Raw genomic sequence first — 27,459 nt, forward strand, 5'->3', positions numbered from 1 at the left:
TGTGAACAATCAGAGTATGAATGTGGCTGTGCTGAATCCGCAGGACATAATAGTCCAATGTATCATCATGCAAATGTTTAGATTTCAACATTTCACTAATTTTATAATCACATCCTGTGTTTTTATAAACCAGCTCCATGGCTACATGGCTCATATCAAAGGAAAGGGGAAGAAGATCCTTTAGTAAAAGTTGCAATTTAAAAGTCCTGCATTCAAAACCTCATTTAATAATACAGCAAAATAAAGTTTCAAAAATAAAAGTCCTGGCTGTGTTCCTTTATGAATTTTATATTACTTAATGATTATCACTGATGATTAATGTGCATGCAGCATTTTAATGTTGTAGATCAAGAGTTGGCTTATTCATCTTATTAATTTTATACATGTGTAGTTTAATTTGTAATAAAATGTATTTTCTTTTATAGACAGGAAACTGGTTTTGTATGTAAAATATTAATCTTCAAAGTAACTACTAACTATAGAGTAAAAAGTTGAATATTATAATGCAGCATTACATGGAAATACACTTGTTTCTGCTTCAAAAAATGATGAAATCTCGTCATCTAGTGGAGGAAAGTGGGACCTCCATTCGTGTTGTTGTGATCACCTGACTCCAGCAAAACCTCCACTGACCCGCTGCTGGGTTTTACTCTCCCCGCCGCTCAGCCCCACTCCAGGCTTTAACACCGAGCTGCCCCCGCTGGGAGGCTAAAGGCTGCAGGTATGTCAGCTCAACGGCCGGGGTTAGACGATAACTACAAGCGGCTTCATCCGACAACAGCTTCAGAAACCCGGCGAGCTGTGTAGCGACGAGCGGTGTAGCCTGTAAGCTAACGTGGAGCCCGGTAACTTCTGCTGAGGATTGAGCAGCTCACTATCCAAATAAACTATGCCCCTAACCCCAATGCTAACATGTTAGCTTACAGTAACGCCGATTGGGGCTCAGAAGACAATTAACTGGCTAAACTTATGAGAGATGTTGGTTTCATTATTTCGTAAAAACATCAATGTACTGTTGTACACAAACTCACAGTGCTGAAGTCAGTTTCCGATTCGACAGTTCAGGGGACGGTTAAGGGAAACGCACCTGAGCGACATCTCACTATTGTGACATTAAACTTCCTGATCAAAATCGTTTTTTTTAACGTTGTTTGAAACCCGCTTTAAATCCGTGACAACTTGTTTTAAAAAGAAACGGCCGCTCGGTGTCGTACGTTAACTTTCCCCTTAACTGTCGAACCGGATGCTGACTTCAGCGTCGTTCAGTAACAAGCAGCTAGCAACGCCGACTTCTCTGTGTAATTAGCTAACATTAGACATGTAAAGTTAACCGAGCAGCGCGGGTTAGTGGCGGTTCAACCTACTAGTTAACCTTAACACAAACATGTAACCAAGTTAACTAACAGACCAGCAACACTGACTAAGCTCAACATACATCTTGTACAGTAAATCCAGTTAGCAGTACCTATGCTACATACAAGCTTTGGCAGCCACATCAGAGTGACGTTAGCGTCAGTTATTTAACGTTTATTTCTGAGAAAACGACACAAGCAACGTTAACTACAATCTCATAAGTCATTCATTGCGGGTTATTGACAATACATATTGTAAACTCACGCTCAAATCACAAGTAAAATCGCCGGTTTGCTCTGTTGTCGATAGAAGCGTTGGTGGTATAGTGGTTAGCATAGCTGCCTTCCAAGCAGTTGACCCGGGTTCGATTCCCGGCCAACGCATCTGGTTTTTGTGCCGCGAAACAGGGTTTGACCGTTAAAACGGGTTTAATCGTTTATTTTTATTTTTTTTATATGTTATTTCGATGTACTACAAATGGCAAAAGCATGTTCAATGTAGTGTGTTTCTTTATTTTTTTGTTTTAAATTTTTTGTATCTTGGTCGATTAATAATATAACAATCTATTATAATATACGCAAAAATTTAAATTATTTTTTGGATCTGGTTTTATAGATGTCAGAATATGATGTTATTCTTCACCATAGTAGTAACTGAATATCTATGTGTTGTGGATCGATGGTCAAATAAAACAAACAATTTGAATACATAATCTAAAGGCCATCGACAGTTATTACTGGCATTTTTCACCTTTTTCCATTCTTTTTTTTTTATGACGTGAAGTGAATCATTATGTCAAATAATTAAGATTAAGGTGATGAACTAACGTCTGCTTATATTTGAATTAAAAATATATTTTCAGGACACAAACTAAAGATTATTTTAATTATAAAAAAAGGGAATGTTTTGTTTGACAAATCACTGAAATTATTATTTGTTTATCAGAATAATATTCTATCAATCAAATACTTTTTGTCTTACACTTTAATTTCAATTTTATTTCTTTGAGAAATGTGCTCTTAAAAATGTTGACTTTAATGAGGAAAACAACAACTGTTTTTTTTCTGTCATTGCTTTTCCCCACAGCTCCTGGATGAGTCGGCCAAACACCTTGTCTGTGTTTTATGTAGACATGGGCAGGTATTTCCACAGTGAGGTCGACATTAGGAGTCCGTGGCATCAGGTGTTGGCTGCCTTCTGGCAGCGCTACCCCAACCCGTACAGGTAACGGGGGCACTTATTTTCATAACTGATCAATCTGCGAAATAATTTCTGATTAATTGTTTTGCCAGTAAATGACAGGAAGTGGTTAAAAAAGTCTGTTATGATATGTCAGTCCAATGTGACATTTATAAATTTCTTGTTTTAATGACCAACTGTCAAAAGCTCAAAGATCTTCAGTCTTTGGCTTTTTTTTCCGTAAAAACTGACAACGATTATTTAGTTTTCAAGATAATGGTTGCGGCTGTGCAGGTAACACACACATTTGTACTTCTGTACCTGTGAGGACCCTCACTGACATAATGCAATGACTTTTCTCTGTTATGACCCCTTGTCATGAACAATATTAATGATACTAGTAACAAAACGACCCACGTTGAATTTAATTGGAATTGATGTTTATGGGTTTTTTTTACGTTTCTCATCAGCTTCTGTTGTGCAAATGAAAAATGTAAGTTTACCTGCCAGAACAAGGTTTTCTTTTCTGCCCTGTCTTCCTTCTAAACTACCTCCCCCAATTTAAGAATCACCGCCCAAGCCCCTAATAATAACCTTACTCTAAACCAAAGTATAACCTCAACCCTGAAAACCTCCTTAACCCTCCGACAGCCCAGAAGAACTTTTCCAAAAATGTCCTCGCTTCCCCAAAATGTCCTCAGTTTCTAAAACGTCTTCACTTTCTAAAACGTCGTCATTCCCCAAAATGTCCTCACTTTCTAAAAATGTTCTATGGTCTATTTATAATATAATCACAAATTATAAAACCTCACAAATATAGAGGCACACACACATACTAAAGTCACAAATCTGTATGTTTTTACGTATCAGCACCCACGTCCTCACTGAGGACGTCCTGTACCGCGAAGTCACCCCCAGCAACCACCTGTTGTCACGGCGACTGCTGACAAAGACCAACCGGCTGCCGGGCTGGGCGGAGCGCGTCTTCCCCACCCACATGGCCCGGGCCGTCTACGTCCTGGAGGACTCCATTGTGGACCCACAAAGACACACACTCACCACCAAGACCTGGAACGTCAACCACAACACGCTAATGGTGAGACGCTGCGAGTTAGTTACCATGGTTATTTACTTTGCGTGTCCACCTGTCCAGTTCAAAGTTCAAATGACTTTGAGTTAACATATATATTGTAAGAGTTTAAATCTTAATTTTCGGGGGAAGATTCCACCTTCATTAGATAGTGAGATAGAGGTGACAGGAAGTGAGGTAGAGCTGGGGAACAAGCAAGGTCTGTGACCAAGATCGTTCCGGGGACGTTGTGGTCAATTGGCAACGTCTTGTTGTGGCGACTTCTTGCAAGTGTTTGCTGGGTGGTTGGATAGCTTCACCCTCCCCCTGCACCTTTTTGATGTCGGAATAGGGGGGACTGGAACTTTTTGAAGCCGACAGTCCGTCATTGACACCAATGTCCCTTCGCGACTGGCTGCGTAGAGGTGAGAATTGTAAAATCACAATGCTCTCCAATTCCTGCTTCATGGGCTCCTGTTGTCAGGGTATTAGCCACATTAGCTCTTGCAGTCTACACTTACAGCCCTCCCCACACCTTTTTGCTTCAGCATGAAAGCGAACTTCCTCCAGACAACCTAACATTACCAGACTGTTGAGTTTGACGAACGCCGCAAACAGACAAAGTACATTTTAGGAATGTTCCCCACAGGAGACCAAGTCATGGCCCGATCTGTTTATACTGTGGACTAACAATATTGAATTCTAACACTTGAAGATTGAATGTCCATGTTTGAACAGTTATATGAATTTCGTCGGACCTGTATTGTACAGTATTTATTGTCTCCGCCTCTCAGACGGTGGTAGAGCGTTGTTCGTTTGAAGAAGACCGTAGTCGGCCTACCTGGACCAAACTCAGGAGGGAGGCCTGGATCTCCTCAGCTGTCTACGGCCTGGCCCGGCCCATACAGGTACAGACACACACACACACACACACACACATTTGTCTTGATATACTTGTGAGGACCCTAACCCTAACCATTTCAAACAGTGATGTCCTCACAATGCAGAGAGGTCCTCAATTCGCTGGTTCAGCAACACGAACCCACATCTCTCTGTCTAACTCTTTGTGTTTCTCCACCAGGAGTTTGGTCTCACCAGATTTAAAAGTAACCAAGCCAAAGCCATGAAGGGGCTGGAGTTTGCTCTGTCCAAGATACAGAGTAAGACACACACACACACACACACACACTTGTTGACTTGTGAGGACCTTTCTCAATGTGAAGATTTGTATTACGTATTGTTAAAAATTTTTTACTATTGTTTTAAAGATTAAAGATTTTTCTACCAAAGATGGTGGTTGTATGACACGTGTCCCACCCCTCCCGTGAAACAGCCAATCATCTGCTTTATAACAGCCGATATCAAGCCGACCGTGTTGTTGCACTTACACAGTTGGTATTTGAAACCTTATACATGAGAAGTGGAAGTAAAACCTGGGGGAAAAAAAGATGTTTTAAAACTTATTTTGGGGCAAAGTCACCAAACCTTTTTTGTTTTTACATGTGATTCTGTACACGCAGTTTTCATGTCCCGGTGACCATTGAAGGGGAAGTCATGGCTCTCTCTCCATTCATTTAAATAGGGGCCTGGTCTTGTTAGTACGGAATAATAACTGTCCAAGGGTGTGGCCAAGATGGCTGCCAAATGGCGAGACTTGTTTATCAGGACTTTGGTGATGTTCTATGGCGATTTAGTCACTATAGTTGCTTCATGACGTCAGTTAAGTTTTGGCTGTTGATGAATACATATGTCACAATTCCTTTCAAAAAGAGAATATGCTTGAATTACGGGCGGTAAATATGTAGAAACACTGAAATACACCTGATTGTTTTATTACCTGCAGCTGAGGCCCCCCCTCATCTCCATGGAGACCAGGGAGAGTCATCAGAGAAACACAAGCCCCTCCCACCACAAGCCACGGCCACCTCTACCCAGAAGCCAAGCAGTTCGTATGATTCTGCTGTTGCAATAGAAATCCTGCATCTATTGATTTGAACTGGTACTGCGGGGGCGGGGCATCGCATCAACGTCAGCTGGGATTGGTTGCGTTGTGAAGTCCATCATCAGAGAAGAAGTGCAGCTTTAAAGTTTGACTGAAGCGGAGCAGAAAATAATGAATATTAGTTCCTCAGGATTCACTGGGACAGATTAAAACCTTCTTAGTAAAAAGGTTTCCCTAAGTTTTGTTTTTTAAAGTTGCTTTTGTTTGATTCATTTTGGTTTTTACACCTTTTTCTAGATTATAGTATTAAATTCTATAATATTTATGTAGAGGTAAACTTTTATGATCTAAGGCTTTGTTATTTAAAAGAAGACAGAAGATAAAGATATTTAGATTCTATTTATAATAAAGAATTCAGTTCTTTCTAGTGTTAGATGTTATAAAGCAAACGGCTCGCATTCCATTATTCGTTATTTTCTGTCTAAGCCATCTATTTTTCACTGTCGTAATTTTTATATTTTTATATGAACATTGTTCTCAATTCTTGTTTTGAATTATGTTATTATAATTATTTATATTTTCTAGTCATTTTAATAATTCCAGTGACATTTTTTCGGCATTTTCTTTTCGTCATTCAGCGAAAAATATTGTTTCATTAAGAACTCTTGCCTGCTAAATTTAATTTTATAATAATTAAATCGTCTATTGAGATAATCTTTCTAATTTTATTTCTTTAACTGAATGTTGCATGAGATCAGCGCTGAAGTCATTTTAGAATCAGATTGTTGTACAGATGCATGTTTCACATTCTCAACATGATCTTAACGAGTGGTCCCTCCATCATCGCCCTCTGGTGGTCAACTCCTGATATTAAATTCTTAATGTTATAATTCTTAAGCTGTCAGCCCTGGTTCAGCTGCTGTATGTGTTTCCAGTGCAGTTTTTCAGGGAACTGATTATATTCACTTGCAGCTCAAAGTCTAGTGGTTCTACAGTTTATTACTTGCAGAGATTGTACCAAGTTCTTAGAAACAGGAATCACCAGGGGGCGATAAAGTGAAATAAGATCACCTGAGTTTATTTTGGACTGGTTTCTACTTCAGGGGCAAACTGGGCCTGTCAGGCTTTGATGGTTTTTCAGATTCAGATCTCGTGTTTGAGCTTCCTTCTCTGACTTTTATCATTTCAACATTCAGTTTATACTGTGAAGAACCACCATCATATTCTCACTTTTCATCAGTCATCACAATAAATCTAAATCTACTTTAACAGCTGCTGTCGTCACTATAAGGTTTTTCATTTAATGTGACACTGTGCAATGTGTTCAAACACATGAACATGTTAATTAACCAATGAATTCATGTATATCACAGAATATCCTCCACGTTAAATTATGTAGGAGAAAATAAGATACTCAAGCCGTAATTAAATACTTTAACCTTTTGGTTTTAAATGTCACTTTTCATTTTTAATCATCATTATGATTTCAATATCGTTTTTTACTTTCCTTTTCTACAGTTATAAATCTGTAATCCTGTGATAAACCAGACACAGTCTCACTTCAGGATATTTGCAAAACACACTTTATTCTTTGGAAAGTCACTGTGTCATATTCCAGGATTGTGAAAACTTTCATGCACAAAACACGCGGGAGATAAATGTTTATCACAGAGAATAATAATGAAACACTGAACTTGAACACTGAAATAAGAAATGTGAAGCTAAAAATAAAACGTAACGTAAATTGTTAAAGTCCTTCAACATGTAGTGACTTTTCCACTGAGATTTCTTTTATTACCGGCTTTACCAGTAAAGTAAATGGCTCTATAATGAGTAATACTCCTGTAACACAAATGTTACTGTAACAGTAGTTGTTATTGTTGGCTGCAATTCATTTAAAACGAAGACATTAACTTAGCAAGATGCTAACTTTTACAAACAGGATGTTTGACTTATGAGTTCCAAGATACTAACGTGGCACATTATTATTATATTCCACGTCAGAACGAGCTCTTCAAGTTCATATACAACGTTATAAAAATAGGTTTGTTTCCAAAATGTCTAAAGTTCTTGTCTTTAAACAAAAAACTTTGGAAGCTCTTTGGAAGAACCGGTCAGACTCTTGGTATCATGCTAAAGCTAGCTCCTGCTAACTGGTGTCCGACACCTTAGAGAACTGCTCAGATGAAAACATGTTTTTAAATCCATGATTCACCAGTATAATGTTTTTTCATGATCTCACTTTTGCTAAATGGTAAAATGTTTCAGCCTCTTGGATTAATTATTTTTTTCTTCTAAACTCATACAGCGCATTAACAACACATTTTCTTCACTTGTTCTTCATTAATGTAACATGAGAACAATGATGTCATATAAATGCCAATTTGAATATGACACATTTAAAACGTAACAAATACTTTTAAGGCTTTTCAACATGTGGCGAAGTTTCCATTAATGTTCCCTGAGTTTAAGGTGAAGATTATTTTTGTCTGACAAACGTTACATGTATTAATACTGCCACAGTAAAGTGAAGGAAATGATCATTAATAACCGTTGTGCATCCCTATGGACATTTTTGTCCTTTTCATTTTTGATGTTTTGGTAATTTTGGCTGCGTTATTGGCATTTCAACCTCAGCTCCTGTAATACATCTAAAATACACAAAACAGTTCCACTTAGGACCTTAATAAGGCAGCACAATCAGTGTTGTTGCTAACCACTGAAGCCTTGAAGGGTGTCCCCTGATTTCAAGTCAACCCTCACCTAAAAAACCCTTGTAAAATAATGGTACATTCCAGAAGTGACATCATTTACAGGAAGTTGCTTCAACATATACATCAAAATAATATTTGAATTCTAATGATATAATCAATATCTAACCCTAAACCTACTTCAGACATCAGCTCCTTCAGCTCTGCTGCCCTGCTCGTCACTCACAGCTTCATTTTTATTTTTGAATGGAAACTGTAATTCAGGAGATTCAAAACTGAACTCACTTGTTTTTTTTAGAGCTGTGTCTGTTTCAGGGACAGGAACTCTGTAAAACATCTATCTCAATACTTGTTGCCAAGTGTCTTGAAGCCTTTGTTGGCGAACCAGCGCGCTCTGGCGATCACATCATTGGCGAAGTCTTTGCATGGCGTCTCACTGTCCATGTTCTCATGATCCTTCAAATTAAGGACTTTCTCCTCACCTAAGATGTAACAAGCCAACGCTCCTGAAACACAGCGAAGCAAATGCTCAGATACATGAAGACACAAACATGTGAGGTTCCATTTTAAAGGAGACGTCCCTCATATCTCCACGTAGTACAACAGGAAGTCCCAGAACACCTTTCATCAACTTCGGCAAACACAAACACTGCGACGAAACTAAAGGGAAAAGTTCGACATTTCAACACTTTGCTGGGGAGAGGGACGTCTGGACTACATCATGCATCATCATGATCTGACCCCAGATAAGAAATAATCCGTTACACAACCAGATGAAACGAAAAGGTTCTAGCTTGTTAGTCCGTGAGCTTGTGTATCTGGAGCATTAAACAGTACCTCCACTAGGGGGCAGAGTAGTTTGTTTAAATGTGTGAAACTCAGGCTGTAAGAAATGTCATTTTCTTCTAAAGGTCAACAGCTGTGTAAAAATGCACAAACTCTTACTGTTCAATTCTCGTAGAGTTAAAGTTAAGTAAAGTAAAGTTTGCGATTGGTCTATTTGTTTTGAAAAGCGCAAAGTGTGGAAAGGAGGCAGGAGGCGTCCATGTTTTTACCCTTCAGCTGGTGTTGTGAGGTCCAGTTCTTCCTCTCCTTCAGCATGATCCGAAGGAGCCTGGCGATGATTCTGGCTCCTTGTTCCACATGCTCCTTGCTGAACGGGCCGCCTTCCAGACAGTTGTGAAGCTTACTGATCTGCAGGACACACACATCGTCGTTTCAGGAAGTCCTCAATCCAACATGCAACCAGGAACCACGTGAGCTAACACCATGTTTAAGATAAATGACGAAGCACAGCACATCTTTAGATTAAAATCAAATCCAGCTGGTGGATGAAAGCAGACGAGCCGCCGTCACTGTGGCGCAGCTCGCTTGTAAACCTGCAGATGGCGCTGATGCTTTATCCAAGAAGTGTGTCGCACCTGCATGAGACCGAAGCAGTTTGAGTCGTACAGTCCGAAGCCGTTTTGATCCAGCTTGGTTCCGGCCAGAGACTGTCTGGAGATGATGCCAGCGAGCAGGGAGGGGGGGATGTTTTCACTGCAGCAAATGACAACAACTGTCAAGTTTTCTATAGAGAGACTACAAAGAGACAAAAACAACCACAAAGAGACAAAAACAACCACAAAGAGACAAAAACAACCACAAAGAGACAAAAACAACAACAAAGAGACAAAAACAACCACAAAGAGACAAAAACAACCACAAAGAGACGAAACCAACCACAAAGAGACGAAAACAACCACATCATACTGTGTTTGAACTGTTGCCATACGTACGATTCTCCCACTCTGTTGATGATGTCTTTGTATTTGTTCATCTCGTCCAGGTCTCTTTCAGCCAGCTGTTCTGAGACTTTGACTCCATCCAGCGGTTGATCTGAAACAGAGTCGACGAACAGCTTCATCAGACTTTGTATCCGGGTTTATCACAGCTGTGGGGTGGAACATGACTTCACCATTTAATTAAAACACGATATTCGATTGAATCTGCTTCAATTAATTTGTTATTAAATTAAGTTATTTCCCCAGACTGTGACATCACAGAAATAACTAATCGTCTGATCTTTGACTGGGTCTTTAAATGACCTCTTCTTCTTCTGCAGTGCTTTACTGGCAGCGACTGGAGAGAAAACGGAGGTGAAGGCTGAGCGAACTGACCGTTGTTGAACAGATGTTGAGATTTCGCCGTGATTTCAGACGCTCCTGTCGTGTCCACCTGGGAGATGTCTATGTCTGAAGACAAAGACAGAGGACAGACACCATCACACCTGTAAAAGCTCGTTTTCACGGTCTTACCGGTCAAACGATGACGAACCAAACAACAAGACCCACAATTATTTCTCCATTAATTACATGAATTCATGTAATTAATAAAGACTTTTAAAAACCTTTTCTTGAGGAAAAGTCTTTAAGTTGGAGACTGACCTTTGAGAAGTGGTTGTGCTGAGGAAAGAAGAGACAGTTGTTCATCATCATGACAATAATCATCAGTTACATCTGTTCAAATCAATTCTGTGACGTCAGATTTACAACAAAAACAAGCTGCACAATAAACACTTGAACTCACCCTCTTCTCCTCGGAGCGGCTGTTGGACCAGTCTGGTGCAGAACACTGCAACGACACAGAACCAGACAGGAAGTGAGCGAAGCAGCCAGGTTAACCAGACTCTTTACTGCTCTACAACACAAGAGAGACCGACCTCTCAGCTTCTCAAGCTTCCACTGAAGAACGACGATGACCACGACAGCCACGACAAGCAGGATGGTGGCTGCGACTGCGTATCCAGGACCCGCCTCCGCCTCCGAAACACTCAACTTTTCTGCAAGTAAAAAAATAAACAAACTGGGAAATGTGAAATCCCTCTGAGGCGGCAACAAAGACGAACACTGAAAACTTCCAGACGTTGTTTTTACCACTGATATCGATGCGTTTCTCCTTCACCAGGCGCAGCTCGGTGATCTCCGCTTGACAGACCATGATTCCACTCTTTTTTGATTTTCCTTTTGTAACAAAAGAAGAAAACAAAAGTTAAAACTCCAGATTGGAAGTCGAGACTCGTGACCGAGACCTGACAGTCGTACCTGGAGCGTGAGTAGTGGTTGACCTACCTTTAGCCAGGTCCAGGTGCGCCCTGACGGAGTAGAGGTCGCCCGGTTCCACTGACGACTGGCTCTCAGCAGGGAGGACGTTTCCCTCGGCGTCCAGCAGAGACACCCGCGGCTTCAGGCCCCAGCTGCTGCACTCACAGTAAACAACCAGCTCATTGGACAACTCCCGCACAGTGACGTTGACCTCAGACACCTGAGCTGCAGACAGACACACCTGTCACCGCACCACCTCACCTGTGGTCTTGTCGTCATTTATGAATCTGAACATACACACTCTGTGTGTGCAGTTCTTGTGTGTCTCATCTTTTTGGTTTCTGACTTTCCTCGTCCTCTGGTTTTTCCTTAAGCACCAAAAGTAGGTCAAAGGTTTGAGAAATATCTGTAATGTGGCGCAGACATTCATGTTCCCCAGAGGACGATCTGTAAGAACTGACCTTTCATCATAATCCTCATCATTACTCTGTTATTGTATTTTACATATTTACTTTGCAGTTTTTACATTCAACTACAACAATACAAACAAAGACTAGCATGGCTGCTATCTTACCAACAATGAGAGAGACAAACACTTTCACAGATGTTCCTCCACGACGGAAACATCTGGACAACGAACAAAAGGAAAAAGGTCACGATTACACAAGAGTCGAATGAATCCTGGGGGAAGATTCAAAATTTCGTAAAACACGTGGGATTTGTTGACAAGAAGAAAAATAAACAACATGCCATCATGTACCTGTAGGTGGCGCTGTCTCGCCGCGTGACGTTTCGCAGCGTCAGAGAGCCGTCTTCTGCCACCGCCGTCCTCCCGCGGTACTCTCCTGTTGCCTCCTTTTCCAGCTCCTCTCCATTGCGGACGACGTGAACCGTGGACAGGGAGGGACCGTTCACCCGTGACCACTCCGTCAGGCCGAAGGTCGAGGGGCTGACAGATGGGTCGAAGTGACATGGGAGGACGGCATCTTCGCCGGCGTCTGCAAACACTCGTTCAGGTGAGCCGGACTGTAGAGCTAGATAGATAGATAGATAGATAGATACTTTATGAAGTAGGTTTAGGTACAACAGCAAGAACCTCAAGCTTTCATTCAGGGCATAAAGACTTCAGTTTGGTTTGTGGTAAGCATACGCTCACCCACCTGTCAATCAAAGAGGCCACGCCCTCAATTCTCCATAACTTCAGTCCTTAATAAAATGTAAACAAATAGAGACCAGAACTGTTTTTGTACCAGGCTGTAAACATGTTTATTTCTACTGTACTTTTGGACATTTTAATTAGAGGAACTGGATTATCTTTGAGCAGGATTTCTCCCTCATTAAACAAACTTTTACACTCCTTTTTCACTTTGGCAACGTCGTGAGAATCAGACACATTTTCTCTCAGAAAAACTAGTCAGCTTCTGAAAATCATTATGACGATGTGACAACACAAACTGACAGGAACTCAGTGGAAAATGTCATATCTTCACACACACACACACACACACACACACACACACACACACACACACACACACACACACACACACACACAAGCGTTTTGGGGAAACTGTCTCTGGGACTTAGCTCTGTGTAAAGTTACATAATCCTTTACCGGAGTTCAAGACGTTAATTTTTTACCATTTGTCAACGCTGACACATTAACAGTGACTAAATTAGCAGTCATGATAGAACATAAACTTTAAAACTAATAAAATATAATTTAATCTTCTCATTAATTCGGGATAGAAATGATCGACAGTGATGCTCTTTTTTTTTTTTTTTTAACACAAACTCTCTCCCGCTTCCTGCTGCTGAATCGTTAAGTACAGGTAACTCATTCTGAATACAGCTCGTGCTCCAGGTAGCAGGTGTGTCCAGCTCGAAATACAAATTGCGCCACATTGTAACAAAGTAACTACCTGTGTTATAACTGTACTGTAGCGCACGTGTGCTGTTCGCTGCGACACGCCCCTTTAGGACGGGTTTGTAACAAACGCACTGACCTGACACCGGAAGGAGGACGCTGCTGAAAACCACCACGGAGCAGAGACAGAAGAAGAGGAGTCCCGCGTGCTCCATCCGCAGAGCCGCAGCAGCAGAATCAGAGGACACCAGACCGCTGTCCAACATGGAGACAATGACAAGGACTTTTTAGAACTTCGGCGCATGCGCTGAACTGTGGGTGACGCGTTATGACGTATGTTCATGACTTTTTGATATTTTGAACTTTTTACCCCCCTGCACTGTTTGGTATCTTTAACAACATTAATAATGAACTTAAAGAATTATATGTTATCAATTTGGTGATTATTTTAGCTAAAGGTCACATCCATAAATCTAAATTCAGTCTAAGCAGTCCAAACATTAAAACTATTTTTTTTAAACCGTGGATTTGTTCTTTATTTAATATTTTTATTAAGATCACTTTCCCTGGCTTTATTATAGTTTTGTCTGCATTAATGTTTCTGTTATATGTGACATCCATGTTCAATACAGATGTTGGGGGAAAAAACAACAACTTTGTTTTATCCCTAATGATTGTTTTTACATATTTTATTAAAAAATGCATCATAATTTATTAATGTATTTAAATAAAAGAATTAACTTGAAAGATTTCTTTTACAGAGTAAAATTGCATGATTTTATATCACATTAATATTCATGTTAATCAAAAAAAAGTAAGATATCTGTTTAAAATGAGAGAAAAAAATCATGAAACACGTTCAGGTGTGTTTGTTTGTTCACATATGAGAATAAAGAAATCAGACAATACGACATCTGACAAAACAAAGTCCCAAACAAAGATGAAACCAAACCCACAAGTGAATCTGACCCTGAAACCTTGATTTAAGTGTCATTCTGTGATACTGGCGTCTCTACTATAATCTTTTTCTCTTGTCACCATATGAATATCATGTTTCACACTCCTACAGAAATGTATTATTTAATTAAATTTTACAGCAGAGTAAATGTTCTCCTTGAGAGGACTAAAAGCTCTGTGCGACATGTGGGAGTGGATCAGGGCGTTGTTGGGCCGACACCACCTTAGATAAATAATAATTAGTGGAATGATACAATTATTAAAGAAAACATGAAGCTAACTTTTAATATTTGGAGCTGATTAATGTTTGACTTTCTGTCAGTGGGAGGATTTAAGAGCTGGTCCTGGTTCAGCTGATCCTGCAGCAGGTTTGTCACAGACTCACCTGTCGTTCATTTAAACAGCTCACAGTAGAAGTGTGAGTAACTTCTCTGGTTGTCATCGTCTTGAACATCTGTTGAACATCTGCAGCCTCCACCATGAAGACGCTGGCTCTGTCTGTGCTTGTGTGTGTCCTGATGGCTCTGACTCGATCTGCCGGTGAGTGTTTTTTAATTTTCTACAATTTCACCTCGTTTCAGAGACAAACATTGAACTTTTGACTCCCAGACAGACAGAGGTGAAATGATGCCTTCACTGTCCTGTCAAAACGACACTTTCCACACACTCCAGGGTTTTGATTCAATGTATTCAGAAAGAAACACGACGTCCTTCAGTTGATGTGAATAAATTCAACAAAGACGACATTTAGAGATACATGTATTGGACAATACTGATGTGCTGTTATTGACCCAGCTGTGCATGAAGTCCATGTTGCTTAAAACGCATCAGTAATCATTATACAATATTTCCATATAGAGGTTCTCACCTCATGGCCCACTGGAAAATCTGTTAAAAAAAATAAATAATTAAGGGATTTTTTCAACATTTCTAAAGATCATTTCATTTTAAAACATTTAAAAATATTGTTTATAACTTTAATATTTATCATTTTTTTAGTTTTTTTTATATAATTACATCTTTTTGCCAAAATGGTAACTTTGCAAATGATTTGTCTGCCCACTTGCAATACCTCTGCAGCCCAGCAGGGGGCCCTGACCAGCAGGTCGAGAGCCACTGCTTTAATATCTGCTGATGATAAAACTGTACAAAAGGACTTTGTAGGTTGTTACATTTACTTGTGATGCTTTGTGTATATTTTGTTTATAATATGTATTTTTATATTGCGTTGTTGTCACTGTCACTAAAAGCAATAGCTTTACATTTTCAGAAATACGCTGAGTCATGTTCTGGCTGACAGTGGGATGCGAAGCTCGATACTGTATTCTAAATATAAAGTTACAGTCAGCAGCTGTTAGCTTAGCTTAGCACCAAGACTTGAAACAGAGGGAAACAGCTAGCGTTAGCCTCGACTCTGGTAACACAATCCTTGTACCAGAACGTCTAAAGCTGAAGCGTTAAGATGAACATTTGCTGTTGTACTGTGGGTTATGCTAAGTTTAGCTAATTAAGTTTAGCTAAGCTAACAGCTGCTGTAGCTTCATATTTAACCCTTTATCCACCTGAAAAACAAACACTCTTATTTCAACAATATGTCCAAGTCTTCCATTAAGTGCAGGATGTGGTTTTTACGTCACTGTTCATGCAGCTCATGCACAAGGATTGAGGGATGGATATGAGCCTCGGGTCGTTGCTGCCTCCAGTGAGTGTTCATGTTCCATTTGTAAAGATGATGAACATTTGAGATATTAATATATTTGCAGTGTAATAATAATAATGACAAGGAATAAATCAATAAATATGTCAATACCTGTCCTGTTGATCCAGGCGATGGAGGTGACATGGGTAAAGCTGATGGACTGGAATGAGTGTGAGTATTTATATATTTTTTAAGACTTCACAAAGCAATTAAGACAAAATGTCACACAAATGGTTCATATTTTATATGATTCTGGATAAACAGGGATGAAACCTGAAGCTGGTCCGAGGTTTATAGCTATAAACCCACGAATCAGTAATTCTGCTCTTTTACTAAAATGCATCACACTTGTGTAAAATAAAACAGAAAAGATTCTTGATTCTCTTGTCTGTTAAATCGTCCTGTTGATCCAGGATATGAAGAAGAAGAAGAAGAAGAAGAAGAAGAAGAAGAAGAAGAAGAAGAAGAAGAAGAAGAAGAAGGAAAGCATTTGGAGAAATAAAGCTTCAGATAGAGAAGTGTGAGTTGTGTGAATGACCAAAGTGGTTTCTGTACAGAACAAGGTTAAAGTTTCAGTCTCTTAGTCTCAGCGCTGACGGACTCTGTGTCTCTTACAGGAAACATCATGATTGGATGTCTGGGTGACGAGCAGAGTGACATCATCATCCATCCCGGGCTGATGTGATAATCACACCATCTCTATCGCTGTAACGCTGCTTCAGGGAAGGAAGCGACAGGCGACATGAACAGCAGGGTTAGTGTCTTACTGACTGGGTGTGTAACTTTATTCTGCAGAGCGAACTCTTCTTTCTTCTCTGATGCAAATTAAAGAGTTGAAGCAGCAGCTGATGCTTTTTCCTGAATCTCAGCTTCATTCTCTCCGACAACATCCCGACTATAACACGTCTGATGACTTCAGTTATACTGTAACAAATAAATCAATACTGATCACTCGTATCATTGGTTAATCTGACTGATATTTTCCTGGGTGGTGGTGTTTGAGTGGAGATGGATCAGATTTCTTTTTCCAAACAACGATTTAACCTCCTCTAATTCTCGGAAACTACAACATCACCACAAAGAATTACACAGAGGAGTCAGGACATTTTTCTCTTTAAAGCTCCATATTTTATTATTAGAAGAGAGGAGGCTCTGAGCCTCTCTTCTGATTGGCTGACTGTTTTCTGAGTGATCCAATAGAAATATAGCAGATTTCAGGTAAAAACACTCAGAGAAACCAAATCCTGCAAGGTTTGGATGGTGGGTCCAGGTGGGCGGGGCTTGGTGACTGCTTTGTTGTGACATCACAAAGTTCCAGAAGTCCTGACGGCTGGTTTTAAGGCTCAGTTTCTGAATACAGGCTGTGTGCATTTCTCTGTGGACTGAGGCTTTGATACTTTCACAGTATTAATATAGAAGCTAGAGCTGATCTATAATCTATAATCACACTACACATGGACACAGACCTTTACACTGGAGGAGCTGGAAGGAATAGAGAGAGAGACTCCCAGCAAATATTGATCATTTTTGCTGAAATTATTGATCAGCAACTGTTTTAATAATTGACTCAATTCTTTCCATCAGCTGATCTGTTCATCGCTGCAGAATCTGAAGTCTCTTTTCAGATTTTGTCTTGTGTGAGCTTTAATTTTAGTTAAATGCAAAGGGATCAATACTCAGCAGTGGCTGCAGTGTTTTCCTTTAATGGTTTCTCCTCTTTTCTGTTTGGCTTGTGCAGACAGGACGTCACGGGTAACATCATCATGTTAACAAGAATCGCTTCTTGATGGTATTTTGAGTAACTGGACCTCAAAGAAAGGTTTTTAATAAACTTGATGTTTAGGAAAATGTGTGTGAGTAAGTTGTCTGCTCAGATCAATGTTGGAGCTCTTCAAGTGAGAAGAACCCTTGAGTGTGTGTTGGCTTTCTGCCTGGTGAAGTGTGTGTGTGTGTGTGTGTGTGTGTGTGTGTGTGTGTGTGTGTGTGTCCGCCTACTTCCGTGGAATTCCTGCCCGACACACCCACCAGGAGCATTTGAATACAGAGCGACAGCTCTGAACAGAAATAAAAGAGTCGGAGGGGAACGAACAGAGGGACGGACACATGGCTGCTGGAGACATGAAGCTGTGACAGGATGAACGGTGAGTGACGACTTTTAAAATACAGACTAACAAGACGAGGTGAAGAGTCTTCAAGCCTTTACGTGCGGCTCAGTCCAGCTCAGTTTTAGAGATGTGGTGATATCTGGTGTCTAATAAAACCAGTCAGTGTTAAAGTTAAACTTTTCGTGCACCAAGGATTAGTTGGAAACCTGCTTCTGATGTTATTTATTCATTTATTTCGCCGCTGTCCAGTAGCAACCATGTATCTCCAAATTTGGTGACTTCTCCAGATAAATTTACGGATTAACTGTCCTGTATGAAACAGAGGAACTGAAGCAAATGAGGGAATTATTTTACATCTACGTCTAAATAAAGTGTTTAAAACAACTGGATAATCTGAAAAGTCTGAAAAATCTGACCATAAATAGACGAACTGATTCCCAAATATAAAACAACTACGAAAGACTTAAACTGATGAAAAATATAAAACAATCACAAAGAGACAGAAAAGGGCCGAAGCTGAAAACCGACCTGTTTTTATGAAGTAACTGAGGATTTATTGCCTTTAATCTTTCAGTTTTTTGCATCTTGTTTTTTACTGATCAAAGTGGCGTCCCTCTGTGCCGTTGGATTTTCCGTTCACAGTGGATCACCGAGGTCAAACATTAGAGTAAACTATCCTCCCAGATCAGCAACATTATGGACACGAGTCAGCACAGAGGTCAAGGGTCACAGCCGTCGTGCCTTCGTGTTTGTATAAGTCAGGATAAATTTATGTGGGAGTTTCACACAAACAACAAACAACAGTCAGAATCCGCAGGAGTCGTCTTCTCCTCTGAACTTGTAGGAGGTTTGATAAACATTCGATTGTTGGTTTTCTAATGAATTTTCTTTATTTGACAGTAAAGTAAAAGATGAAAGTGCAGCTGTGTGTCTGTAGACATGTTGTGTTTATACTGAAACCTGCATCTCTGCTTGAATAAACTGCAGCCAACAGCTCAGAGACATAAACTGATGCTGGATGTTGATGCTGATTGAACCAACAGATCCTCCAAAAACCAGACAGAGTCTTTTACTGTCTTTAGAAATGACGAATATCAACCACGAGAGGAATTTAATATTCAAACATGGATATAGATCAGACATTTACTCACACATTTCAGTCACTTACAAAATAAATCTGCTCAAATCACACATAAGAGTCCATAATGGAGGAAGCTATTGTACCTTAGCCACTGTGTCTTATAGTCTGCAAAGACTTATTCCTAAATCCATCATTAAGGTTTGGAGTCCTGAGTTTTTAGTTACTACTAGCTAGTTTTAAACTGGTGATTTTAAGAGACAAGCCTAGTGCCATCCAATCAAACGCAATCAGCATCATGTAAACAGAGGTCACTGTAGCATCATACGCTATGCTAACCAGATTTTATTGCCATGATAGCATCACGAGCTCACGAAACTTTACAGGTGTGTACCTGAGATCAAAGATTGGTGCTGTCCAACCAATGACGACTGAGTACTCACAACATGTTGGTGTGAGCCCGTCACAAGGTGGCGTCTCTAGTTTGGTCTAGCTAACGTTATTAGCATGCTTTGCAGTTTTACTTATAGTGTTGTTTTTGTGAATTGTATTTAAATCTTCTCAGTTTATGAAACTTCTGGCCCAGTATACACCCTGGTTACACGGCCCAAGTCTGGCCCGGAGACATAGCATCTGACAGTCATGCTGTGTATGGGCCGGGCTTGGGCCGTGGAACCGGGCGTGTACCGGCTCAGAAGAAACACAAGCATGTGGCCCAAGTATGGGCCGGATGCATCTTGCTATCTACTGTTAGCATTTTGATCAAGAACCGTGATACTTCATTTACTCTTTTGCTAAATGTGGGTCACATGTTCCGGTCCAGTACTTCAGCTAGCTACAAAACAGTATGTTTTTAATAACAATTCATCTCTATGGAAGAGTTATTTTGTGTGGCGCAACCTTTATCCACTTTTAAACAGTTGCGTCACAACCAGGCTAAATTTGAACTTGTGTAACCGGCTCCAGCCGTAAGAGTGACCAGTTCATCGCCAAATATCTGGAGCAAAATACTCCACACAGGCGCACAGATGACTTTTGTCATCCATAAACATTTTGAAACAACAATTTAAACCTCTTCAAACACTGATCCACAGATTAATGAATAACAATCATCCGCTACACAAAGAAAACAAGTGGAAGATGTCGGTGACTCTAAAGCATTACAGATAATATGAATATTACAAACATACAATATACAAACAACCACAAACACAAAGATTCTTTTACATCTAAGGCAAAAAGCGTTTAAAAACTCACTGGATTATCTGAAAAGTCTGAAAAATCAGATCACAAATAGATTCAAACTACTGACCGAATATAAAACAACCACAACAATGAAGAAATCAACGACCAAAACACTCAAAACAACCACAGAGGCACAAACTGACGTAAGATTCAGAACAAAAGTGACAAAACAACAGGAAAGAGACATAAAAGGGCCGAAGCTGAAAACAGACCTGTCTTTATTAACTCTAAGTAACTGAAGAACATTTAGGACGATATAAAAGCACGACACAGATAACGTGCGTCCTCATGCAAACAACCATAATGAGCATCACATTCAGGAACCAGACTGTGACGTATGAGTATTTGTACAATATACAATTATTGGGCCCTAACACTCGGGAGAAGAGTGATGGCATGAGGAGAGGAACTGCTGCTGGTACTTTCGTTATACAGGTGTCTGCAGCACCTGCCGGAGGGGAGGGGTCGGAGAAGGTTGTGTTCAAGGTGTGAAGAACCTGTGGTGATTTTCACTGCTCACTTCCTGGTTCTTGAAGAGTCCTGGAGGGTGGGCAAGGTACAAACAATGACTCCTTTTCTTTTTGCATTAAATTAGTAAAAAGACAAAACAGGAACTAAAGGAAAAAATTAAATTCATAAAATAAAAAGTAAATATGATGTTAACCTAATATAGTTCAACATGAAAACCTTCCAGTGTACTCTCCCCACCTCCAATAAATATATTCCCTCCTCTTTAACTGATTATTACATAAGATTTTATGTCCGAGTACACAGAGCACATCATAGTTTAATTTACATGTCGTTAGATAAGCAAACAGTTAAACAGTCAAGACACTTTATTCAAATTTGCAGTCCAGGAACAAAAGGGCTGTTTCTCAGCAGGTGACCTGCTGGTGTTTATGTAACGAACGCAGCGTTGTTTAGAACAGGCCGACTGGTTTGGTCTGGTTTACATACCACACACACACACACACACACACACACACACACACACACACACACACACACACACACACACACACACACACACACACGTCAGTTTCCTTGTCGTGTGGGTTTGGTCGGTGGTGTGTTCAGGGTCAGTTAGAAGTATAAATATAAATATATTTTTTTTAAGTTTTTAATTTAATGCATTTACACTTTACTGTATTTCAGGGTGACATTATGCTTTTTACTGCACAACATTTATTTTACAGCTGTATTTACCACTTATGTTACAAATAGAGATTTTACATTAAAGAAAACATGAGCTTATAAAATGCAACACATTGTTGAAGATTAAACCGGTTCTTTCCGCTCTTTCGACTTGTTAAAGGGAAAGAAACAGTAAACAGATTTGTGTGTCATCACAGTAACTGCTAATGTCTAATTAGACTTTTAATGACGAATGGCTTCCATATGTGTGTGTGTGTGTGTGTTTCATAGAGGACCTGCTAACCACTCCCACCGTCATGGGCAACAACACCTCAGCAACAACGGAGATGCTGGTGGCATGTTTCCATGACGATGATACGTTCAAGTACCGCGCCTACACCTTCACCTACCTGCTGGTGTTTCCTGTGGCTTTTCTCTGCAACGTCGGAGCGCTGGCAGTTTTCTTCCTGCAGAGCAACCGCAGGTCAGAACAAGCAAACACACAAACACACTTCTCTGTCCTCGACTTCCATTCATTTTCAACCTTCAAGCCCGTTTCCAGACTAACACTAACCCATTATTATAACTTCTTGTGCTGTATGTACTGGGTAGGTAAACAGCTAACACTAGCTACGTAGCTATAGCAAAACAAATAGCTCCTTTAAACTGCTGGCTGTTGCTTATTTTACTTACCACACTGCAAACAAATCAAGCCCACAGGGATCTGAATAACTTACGTTCTATGCAAACATTACGCCATAACATGATCAAGACTGGAATAGGACTCGTAACTGGCACATTGTGCATGTGTGTCTCATAGTAGTTAATGAAATACTGATAAACAATGAGTTTCCTCGCTCCCTTCTGACAGTCAGTTTCATCACAGCAGCATCTAGTGGACATGAGAGGAACTGCAGCTCAACACACCTTCCATTACTGTCATCTCAGCCCTGGTCTGACTCTCCTCATGTTTCCCTCCCAGAAACTCCCCCTCCTACGTGGTCATGATGAACCTGGCGATATCAGACGGCAGCTTCTCGCTCACCCTGCCGCTGCGATTGGCTTATTACTTCAGGGGCGGAGTGTGGGACTTTCCTGATTGGCTGTGCCGGCTGTGCGTCTTCGGCTTCTACGTCAACCTGTACACCAGGTAAAACACAGACAGACAGTCCCGTTTCCATCACCTCACCTTGAGTCTTTGAATGTAGTGACCTACGTTACGGGGACTCGCTTTTAGTCCCCACAATGTCAGTAAGACAAGAACACACACACTCTGCTGCTCTTCCTCCTTCAGCATCCTCTTCCTCACTCTACTGAGCATACTCCGCTGGCTCGCCGTGGCCCGGCCCCTCCGTCACCGCTCTCTGGCCACGCCCACTCGAAGCTTATTGGTCTGTCTGGGAGTTTGGCTGTTTGTGGGCGTGTCCTCTGCTCCCTTCCTGTCCAATGGCGTGACAAACAGGTGAGACACTAAAATCAAGTGAAACAGACATGAAATAAAAATTTCGACATCATTTTATTGTTTGTGTGAGTTGTCTGTTACCGTCTCTCTCTCAGGGCGGGGTTTCCTCGTTGCTTCGAGCCGTCTAGCCCCTCCTCTTGGGGGCGTATCCTGATCTTAAACTACGTGGGCGTGGCTCTGGGCTTCCTCCTCCCTTTCGTCACAATCATCATTTGCTACAGCAGGATCGTCCAGCGGCTGACGGCCCCCTCTGGCCTCCGCAGCAGCGGCCCGTCCAACAACATTCGACTTTGCAACAGGCGGCGCTCGGTGCGCCTGGTTGCCATGGTGACAGCGACCTTCCTGCTCTGCTTCCTGCCTTACCACCTGATCCGATCGCTGCACCTGCACGCCGTTTGCGGCCGCTGGAGCTGCGGCGTGGTGGTGGCACTGCAGCGGGCGGTGGTGGTGACGCTGTGTCTGGCGGCGTCGAACAGTGTGGTCAACCCGCTGCTGTACTACTACTCCACCAGGACGTTCAGAGACAAGATGAGGGACGCTCATTCCTCTCTGTTGTCCAACAGACCGGGCTCCTTCAGGTCCGGACTGGCCATGATGAGGAGGAGGAACACCACCTGAAGCTCACCCGCTCGCTCCTCCTACAACCGTACGCTCCGCCGCCGTGGAGCATAAAGGGTCATCAGAATCTTTTGCCTCCATCACCATAAACACACACTGCAAGTTTTAGCCTCAGAAACTCACTTTAGAACGTGGATTAATCCGCGGCTGAAAATAGTCCCCCACTAAAGCACTGCTGTTCACTTCCTGTTGTTTGTTTGATAAAAACCACAGTGAGCAGGAGTTTTCAGGAATTACTGAGACTTTTTCATTTTTCTGTCGTGGGATTTGTGAGTATTTGCTGTTGGAAAAACATTTTTTATTACGTGTAAACTTTAATGTTTTCCAGTGAAGAATCTTTGTTTACATGTTTGTGTGTTTGGTAAGTTTCAGTCACGTAGAGCGGAAATATCTTCGTATGAAGATCCCACAGGATGCGTCCTCCGTTCGCTCTCACTGCATCTTTTTATTTGTTTTTACTCATTTTATTTTAAATACTGTCTTCTTCTCAACTTCTCGTAATTCTGATGGTTGGTTTATGATGACGCAGGAAACCAGTGACCTCACCAACTGTACAAATACATGCAGCCCCGCTTTAAAAATAATTTTATTTTATAGTTTTAATAATATTTTATTTATGACATAAAGGGTACACATAATGGACATGTAAAAACATGATGTATATGGTGTGTGTCTAAGACATGTTTGTGTGTGTGTAGTAGATATTAGAATGTAATGTAAATATAATCGTAGGGAGAATGTAATGAAAATATTTACATATATATATATATATATATATATGCATATCCTGTCAATGTAATAAAAAATATTATAATAAATAATAATAACAATAAATCTCATGACAAAAAATATGTTAATCTGATATTATAGAATGTAATAAAATATCATATAAAACAGTGTAGAATAATATGATAGTGTGGTGGTGTTATGACAGAATTATTGTATTATTTATAGAATAATAATTCTAAACATGTTATATTATAATAATATTATAATAATATAATATACATTATCATATTAAGTTACACCCCAGCAGGACAGAGTTGTTTATATCGTTGTTATGTTTATAGCAGGAGTTGTTCATAATTAATTTAATAAATATTTATTAATAGTTTGTTATGAACCTCTGATTACATGTTATACACTAGTTATAAATGCTAAAAGAAAAGGTTACCCATGAGTCTTTGCACCTTCAGCTGTAGTGGTTGTAGTGCTGTAATGTGCAGTGGTGTCCAGCAGAGGGGGCAGCACCTTTTCCAACCCTCACACACTGTCTATCACAGCGCGGTGCATTGTGGGTATTTCCTTTAAGAGCTCAACATGTCAGTCTGACCTTTGACCCCCCCCTCCCCTCACAGCTGAGCGTTTACCCCCCAACCCCCCACTCCTGTGTTTTATTACATCACTGGAGGAAGTCCAGTCATTCCTGAGGGTGCACGGTGTGGACCAATCAGCACTCAGCTTCTCTGTGGATCAGAAGGAGGTCAAAGGTCAGAGACGGCAACAATCATCATCACCACGAGGACGTGAACAGAAACTTGTGTTGTGGTTTGTTTTTATGACTTTTTTTAAAAAGAAAACGCTGCTTTCCTTCTGTCATTGTGTGTGTGTGTGTGTGTGTTTCCTGACTTCCAGGTGTTTCCTGACCCCACCCCCTCTTGTTGTATAGGCACACACACACACACAAACACACACACACACACACACACACACACACACACACAACACACACACACACACACACACACACACACACACACACTCATGATGTTTGACTAAACACAGACAGTGAGGTGATGAAAACTTATTTACTTCAGCGATCAGCTGAGTGGACGGAGTTTGTGCTGCTGAAATAAAATACAGAGATGTTCATGTTATTTGGCCTCACTGATATAAACGAGCTTCACCAACACATTTTAACAGGCATTAAAAACAGGAGTTGTAAAAAGAATTTAATCCATAAATAAATACTTAAGTCTAAAGTATTTATTGATGGATTAATTGTACATTTATAAATTCTTTTTACAATTCCTGTTTTTAGTGTGTATTATGAGGTGACGTCACTGGTCCTCCACAGGTTCCTCATTAACATACGCTGAATTAGAAATGAGCAGCTCCTGTCGTCAGCGGCTCGTTAGATGTTCGGACAGCTGACGGAGACTGAAGGAATCTGCAGTGATGACGAAGGACTGTTGTTTATTCATGATGGACATGTTAATAATGACGTCTTCAGGAAGTGGAAATCATAAGTTTGTCTTGTCTCTGAGTTCAAGTGCTTGTTCAGCTTTTTCAAAATGACTTTTGTATTAAAAAATAATATAGAAATAAAATTAGATTACTCTTTAAGATCATTTTCTCCACACACAGTGAAGCTCTGTCGTCCCAGATGTTCAACATCAGTAACAGCACTGTGACCACAGCTGGTTTATCATCTGGACCTTCAGAGGGACTTCTCCTTTAACATCTGGTGTCTCCCGATCCAATGGGGGGCGCCAAAGATCATCTCTGCCTGAGAAGATGATCCACTCGATCAGTGCCTGCACTGTGATTAAATCGTACTGATTGTTTCTTCATATTTACCATCTGCCTCATGATGAATCTAACAGTCACTTTGGTGAATCAGTGTTTTCATTGTTATTGAAATTGATAAGTTCATAAGATAAATTAGAAAAGCACAAACTCTAGTATCTGTCTCTAGATCCTGTGTTGTCACTGTTGAAGGACGGACACATTTAAACATTTCTATCATGTTTGTTGTTGATTAAAGCAACATAGAAAGACTTTGATTAATTACAGATTCAGGAAAAACTTCAGTGTGTTGTGATTTCTTTACTGTGCTGCTGCTACTGTTAAATTACCAGACACGCTCCATAAAAACCATCAACAAAGCAAAGCTTCATAAAAACTTTATTTCACATTAAAACTGCATTAATTTCAACAATTTACAATCAACTGTAACTGACAAATTAAAACTAGAATCCAGGTGTGAATGAAGGTGCAGGTGAACTTCACTGTCACAAGTTGCATCATAAAGAGGTGGATAAATCTTATTTAGTGACGAGTATAAATTATAGTAGAGATGTAAAATAATCCTTCATAGCTCATTGAGGACGGAGCAACAGTCTGACAGGTTGACTGTTTCCTCCCAGTGCATGCTGGGATACATTCCAGTACTTCAAGCTTGTTTGTTTGAAGTTTGAATGTTTGATGTGATGAAAAAAAGTTTGTTACATTTCATCCAGAATCACAAAGTTTGAATGTAGAAGTCACATAAATGTAAAATAACAAGATTTACCCTGAAATTACAGAGAAGAACTTTAAATTGTTCGTATGGACATTAACCTTTATAATAACAAGCTACATTTTTAATTACAGATAATTACTGTTTGAAAACTTAGTTATTTTCCGTAAAATTTAGATTTTCTTTTTACAGTGTGGGTATAGGAATAGAAATAATCAAAATACCTGCAGCATCTTTCATACATGAGATGCAGCTCAAAGTGTTTTACAAAAAACTGCATAAACAAACAAACAAACAAACAATCAAATAAATTTAAGAATAGAAAAACGTTTTCAGGAACTTTTAAGATAAAAATACTCATGGCAACTCAAAATAATCACATTCAGTATAATTTATGAGATACAAAGTCAAAAGCAATAAATAACAATTCATTATTTTAATTTACTAAGAGACAATAAAACAATGGCTCATAAGTTAAAAATGTGATTTACTGACTGAAAACTATAAGATATTAATTAAAAATGTGATTTATTAAATCAAAATTATGAGACATCAAGTAAGAAATGTGATTTTGTTTTGATTTAAGTCAAAATTATGAGATAAGTTTAAAAAATATAATTTGCTTAATTAAAGTGTTTTTTGTCAAAATGATATGATATAAATTCAAACTTATGAGGTATTAATTAAGAATCGTGATTTACTTTCTCTAAATGAGT

General features: G+C 40.0%; 3 protein-coding genes, 2 long non-coding RNA genes and 1 other non-coding gene across 11 annotated transcripts; 5 read left to right on the forward strand and 1 right to left on the reverse strand.

Annotated features, from left to right (window-relative positions):
* The first annotated feature begins 583 nt into the window (after window positions 1–583).
* On the forward strand, window positions 584–6,812 carry LOC130164349 (PRELI domain-containing protein 1, mitochondrial-like). 2 transcript variants are annotated; one of them, XM_056369030.1, is made up of 6 exons: window positions 584–721; window positions 2,440–2,577; window positions 3,403–3,628; window positions 4,396–4,509; window positions 4,683–4,761; window positions 5,445–6,812. In XM_056369030.1, the coding sequence occupies exons 2-6, from the start codon at window positions 2,447–2,449 to the stop codon at window positions 5,594–5,596; spliced, it is 702 nt and encodes a 233-aa protein (XP_056225005.1). In that variant the 5' UTR covers window positions 584–721; window positions 2,440–2,446; the 3' UTR covers window positions 5,597–6,812. The 2 variants fall into 2 exon arrangements, with proteins under 2 accessions (XP_056225005.1, XP_056225006.1); XM_056369031.1 differs by lacking the exon at window positions 584–721 and adding an exon at window positions 723–825.
* trnag-ucc (transfer RNA glycine (anticodon UCC)) lies at window positions 1,665–1,736 on the forward strand. Its single transcript has one exon. It is a non-coding gene; the product is annotated as a tRNA-Gly (tRNA).
* On the reverse strand, window positions 5,574–13,566 carry LOC130164289 (butyrophilin subfamily 3 member A2-like). 4 transcript variants are annotated; one of them, XR_008826592.1, is made up of 14 exons: window positions 13,344–13,561; window positions 12,098–12,371; window positions 11,912–11,964; window positions 11,365–11,562; window positions 11,170–11,256; window positions 10,956–11,075; window positions 10,823–10,867; window positions 10,681–10,698; window positions 10,414–10,488; window positions 10,033–10,132; window positions 9,676–9,793; window positions 9,310–9,448; window positions 8,540–8,760; window positions 5,574–5,694 (listed from the first exon to the last, which is right to left on the reverse strand). XR_008826592.1 is itself a non-coding variant. In XM_056368929.1 (13 exons), exons 1-13 carry the CDS (start codon window positions 13,468–13,470, stop codon window positions 8,597–8,599), a joined length of 1,518 nt encoding a protein of 505 aa, XP_056224904.1. In that variant the 5' UTR covers window positions 13,471–13,560; the 3' UTR covers window positions 7,111–8,596. The 4 variants fall into 4 exon arrangements, 3 of the variants coding, with proteins under 3 accessions (XP_056224904.1, XP_056224906.1, XP_056224905.1); XM_056368929.1 differs by lacking the exon at window positions 5,574–5,694 and having other exon boundaries at window positions 7,111–8,760; window positions 13,344–13,560; XM_056368931.1 differs by lacking the exon at window positions 5,574–5,694 and having other exon boundaries at window positions 7,111–8,760; window positions 11,365–11,492; window positions 13,344–13,482.
* A 1,043-nt stretch (window positions 13,567–14,609) lies between these two features.
* On the forward strand, window positions 14,610–16,034 carry LOC130164382 (uncharacterized). The gene is made up of 3 exons (XR_008826601.1): window positions 14,610–14,701; window positions 15,810–15,863; window positions 15,989–16,034. It is a non-coding gene; the product is annotated as an uncharacterized LOC130164382 (long non-coding RNA).
* A 244-nt stretch (window positions 16,035–16,278) lies between these two features.
* LOC130164381 (uncharacterized) lies at window positions 16,279–16,817 on the forward strand. Its single transcript, XR_008826600.1, has 2 exons — window positions 16,279–16,380; window positions 16,478–16,817. It is a non-coding gene; the product is annotated as an uncharacterized LOC130164381 (long non-coding RNA).
* Window positions 16,818–17,901: 1,084 nt separating this feature from the next.
* Window positions 17,902–24,613, forward strand: LOC130164306 (cysteinyl leukotriene receptor 2-like). 2 transcript variants are annotated; one of them, XM_056368961.1, is made up of 5 exons: window positions 17,902–18,001; window positions 21,714–21,906; window positions 22,405–22,572; window positions 22,717–22,884; window positions 22,980–24,613. In XM_056368961.1, the coding sequence occupies exons 1-5, from the start codon at window positions 17,995–17,997 to the stop codon at window positions 23,500–23,502; spliced, it is 1,059 nt and encodes a 352-aa protein (XP_056224936.1). In that variant the 5' UTR covers window positions 17,902–17,994; the 3' UTR covers window positions 23,503–24,613. The 2 variants fall into 2 exon arrangements, with proteins under 2 accessions (XP_056224936.1, XP_056224937.1); XM_056368962.1 differs by lacking the exon at window positions 17,902–18,001 and adding an exon at window positions 20,728–20,844.
* Window positions 24,614–27,459: the final 2,846 nt, after the last annotated feature.

Source organism: Seriola aureovittata, chromosome 23 (assembly GCF_021018895.1).
Source record: "Seriola aureovittata isolate HTS-2021-v1 ecotype China chromosome 23, ASM2101889v1, whole genome shotgun sequence".
Lineage (NCBI taxonomy): Eukaryota > Metazoa > Chordata > Actinopteri > Carangiformes > Carangidae > Seriola > Seriola aureovittata.

Coding starts and splice junctions, on each gene's coding strand:
- LOC130164306 (XM_056368961.1), top strand. Junction 22,573..22,716: donor TACGTCAACCTGTACACCAG/GTAAAACACAGA, acceptor TTCCTCCTTCAG/CATCCTCTTCCTCACTCTAC. Junction 22,885..22,979: donor TCCAATGGCGTGACAAACAG/GTGAGACACTAA, acceptor TCTCTCTCTCAG/GGCGGGGTTTCCTCGTTGCT.
- LOC130164289 (XM_056368929.1), bottom strand. CDS start 13,470: ATGTTGGACAGCGGTCTGGTGTCCTCTGATTCTGCTGCTGCGGCTCTG. Junction 11,257..11,364: donor GCACCTGGACCTGGCTAAAG/GTAGGTCAACCA, acceptor TTGTTACAAAAG/GAAAATCAAAAAAGAGTGGA. Junction 10,868..10,955: donor GAAGCTTGAGAAGCTGAGAG/GTCGGTCTCTCT, acceptor GTGTCGTTGCAG/TGTTCTGCACCAGACTGGTC.
- LOC130164349 (XM_056369030.1), top strand. CDS start 2,447: ATGAGTCGGCCAAACACCTTGTCTGTGTTTTATGTAGACATGGGCAGG. Junction 2,578..3,402: donor CGCTACCCCAACCCGTACAG/GTAACGGGGGCA, acceptor TTTACGTATCAG/CACCCACGTCCTCACTGAGG. Junction 3,629..4,395: donor TCAACCACAACACGCTAATG/GTGAGACGCTGC, acceptor TCCGCCTCTCAG/ACGGTGGTAGAGCGTTGTTC.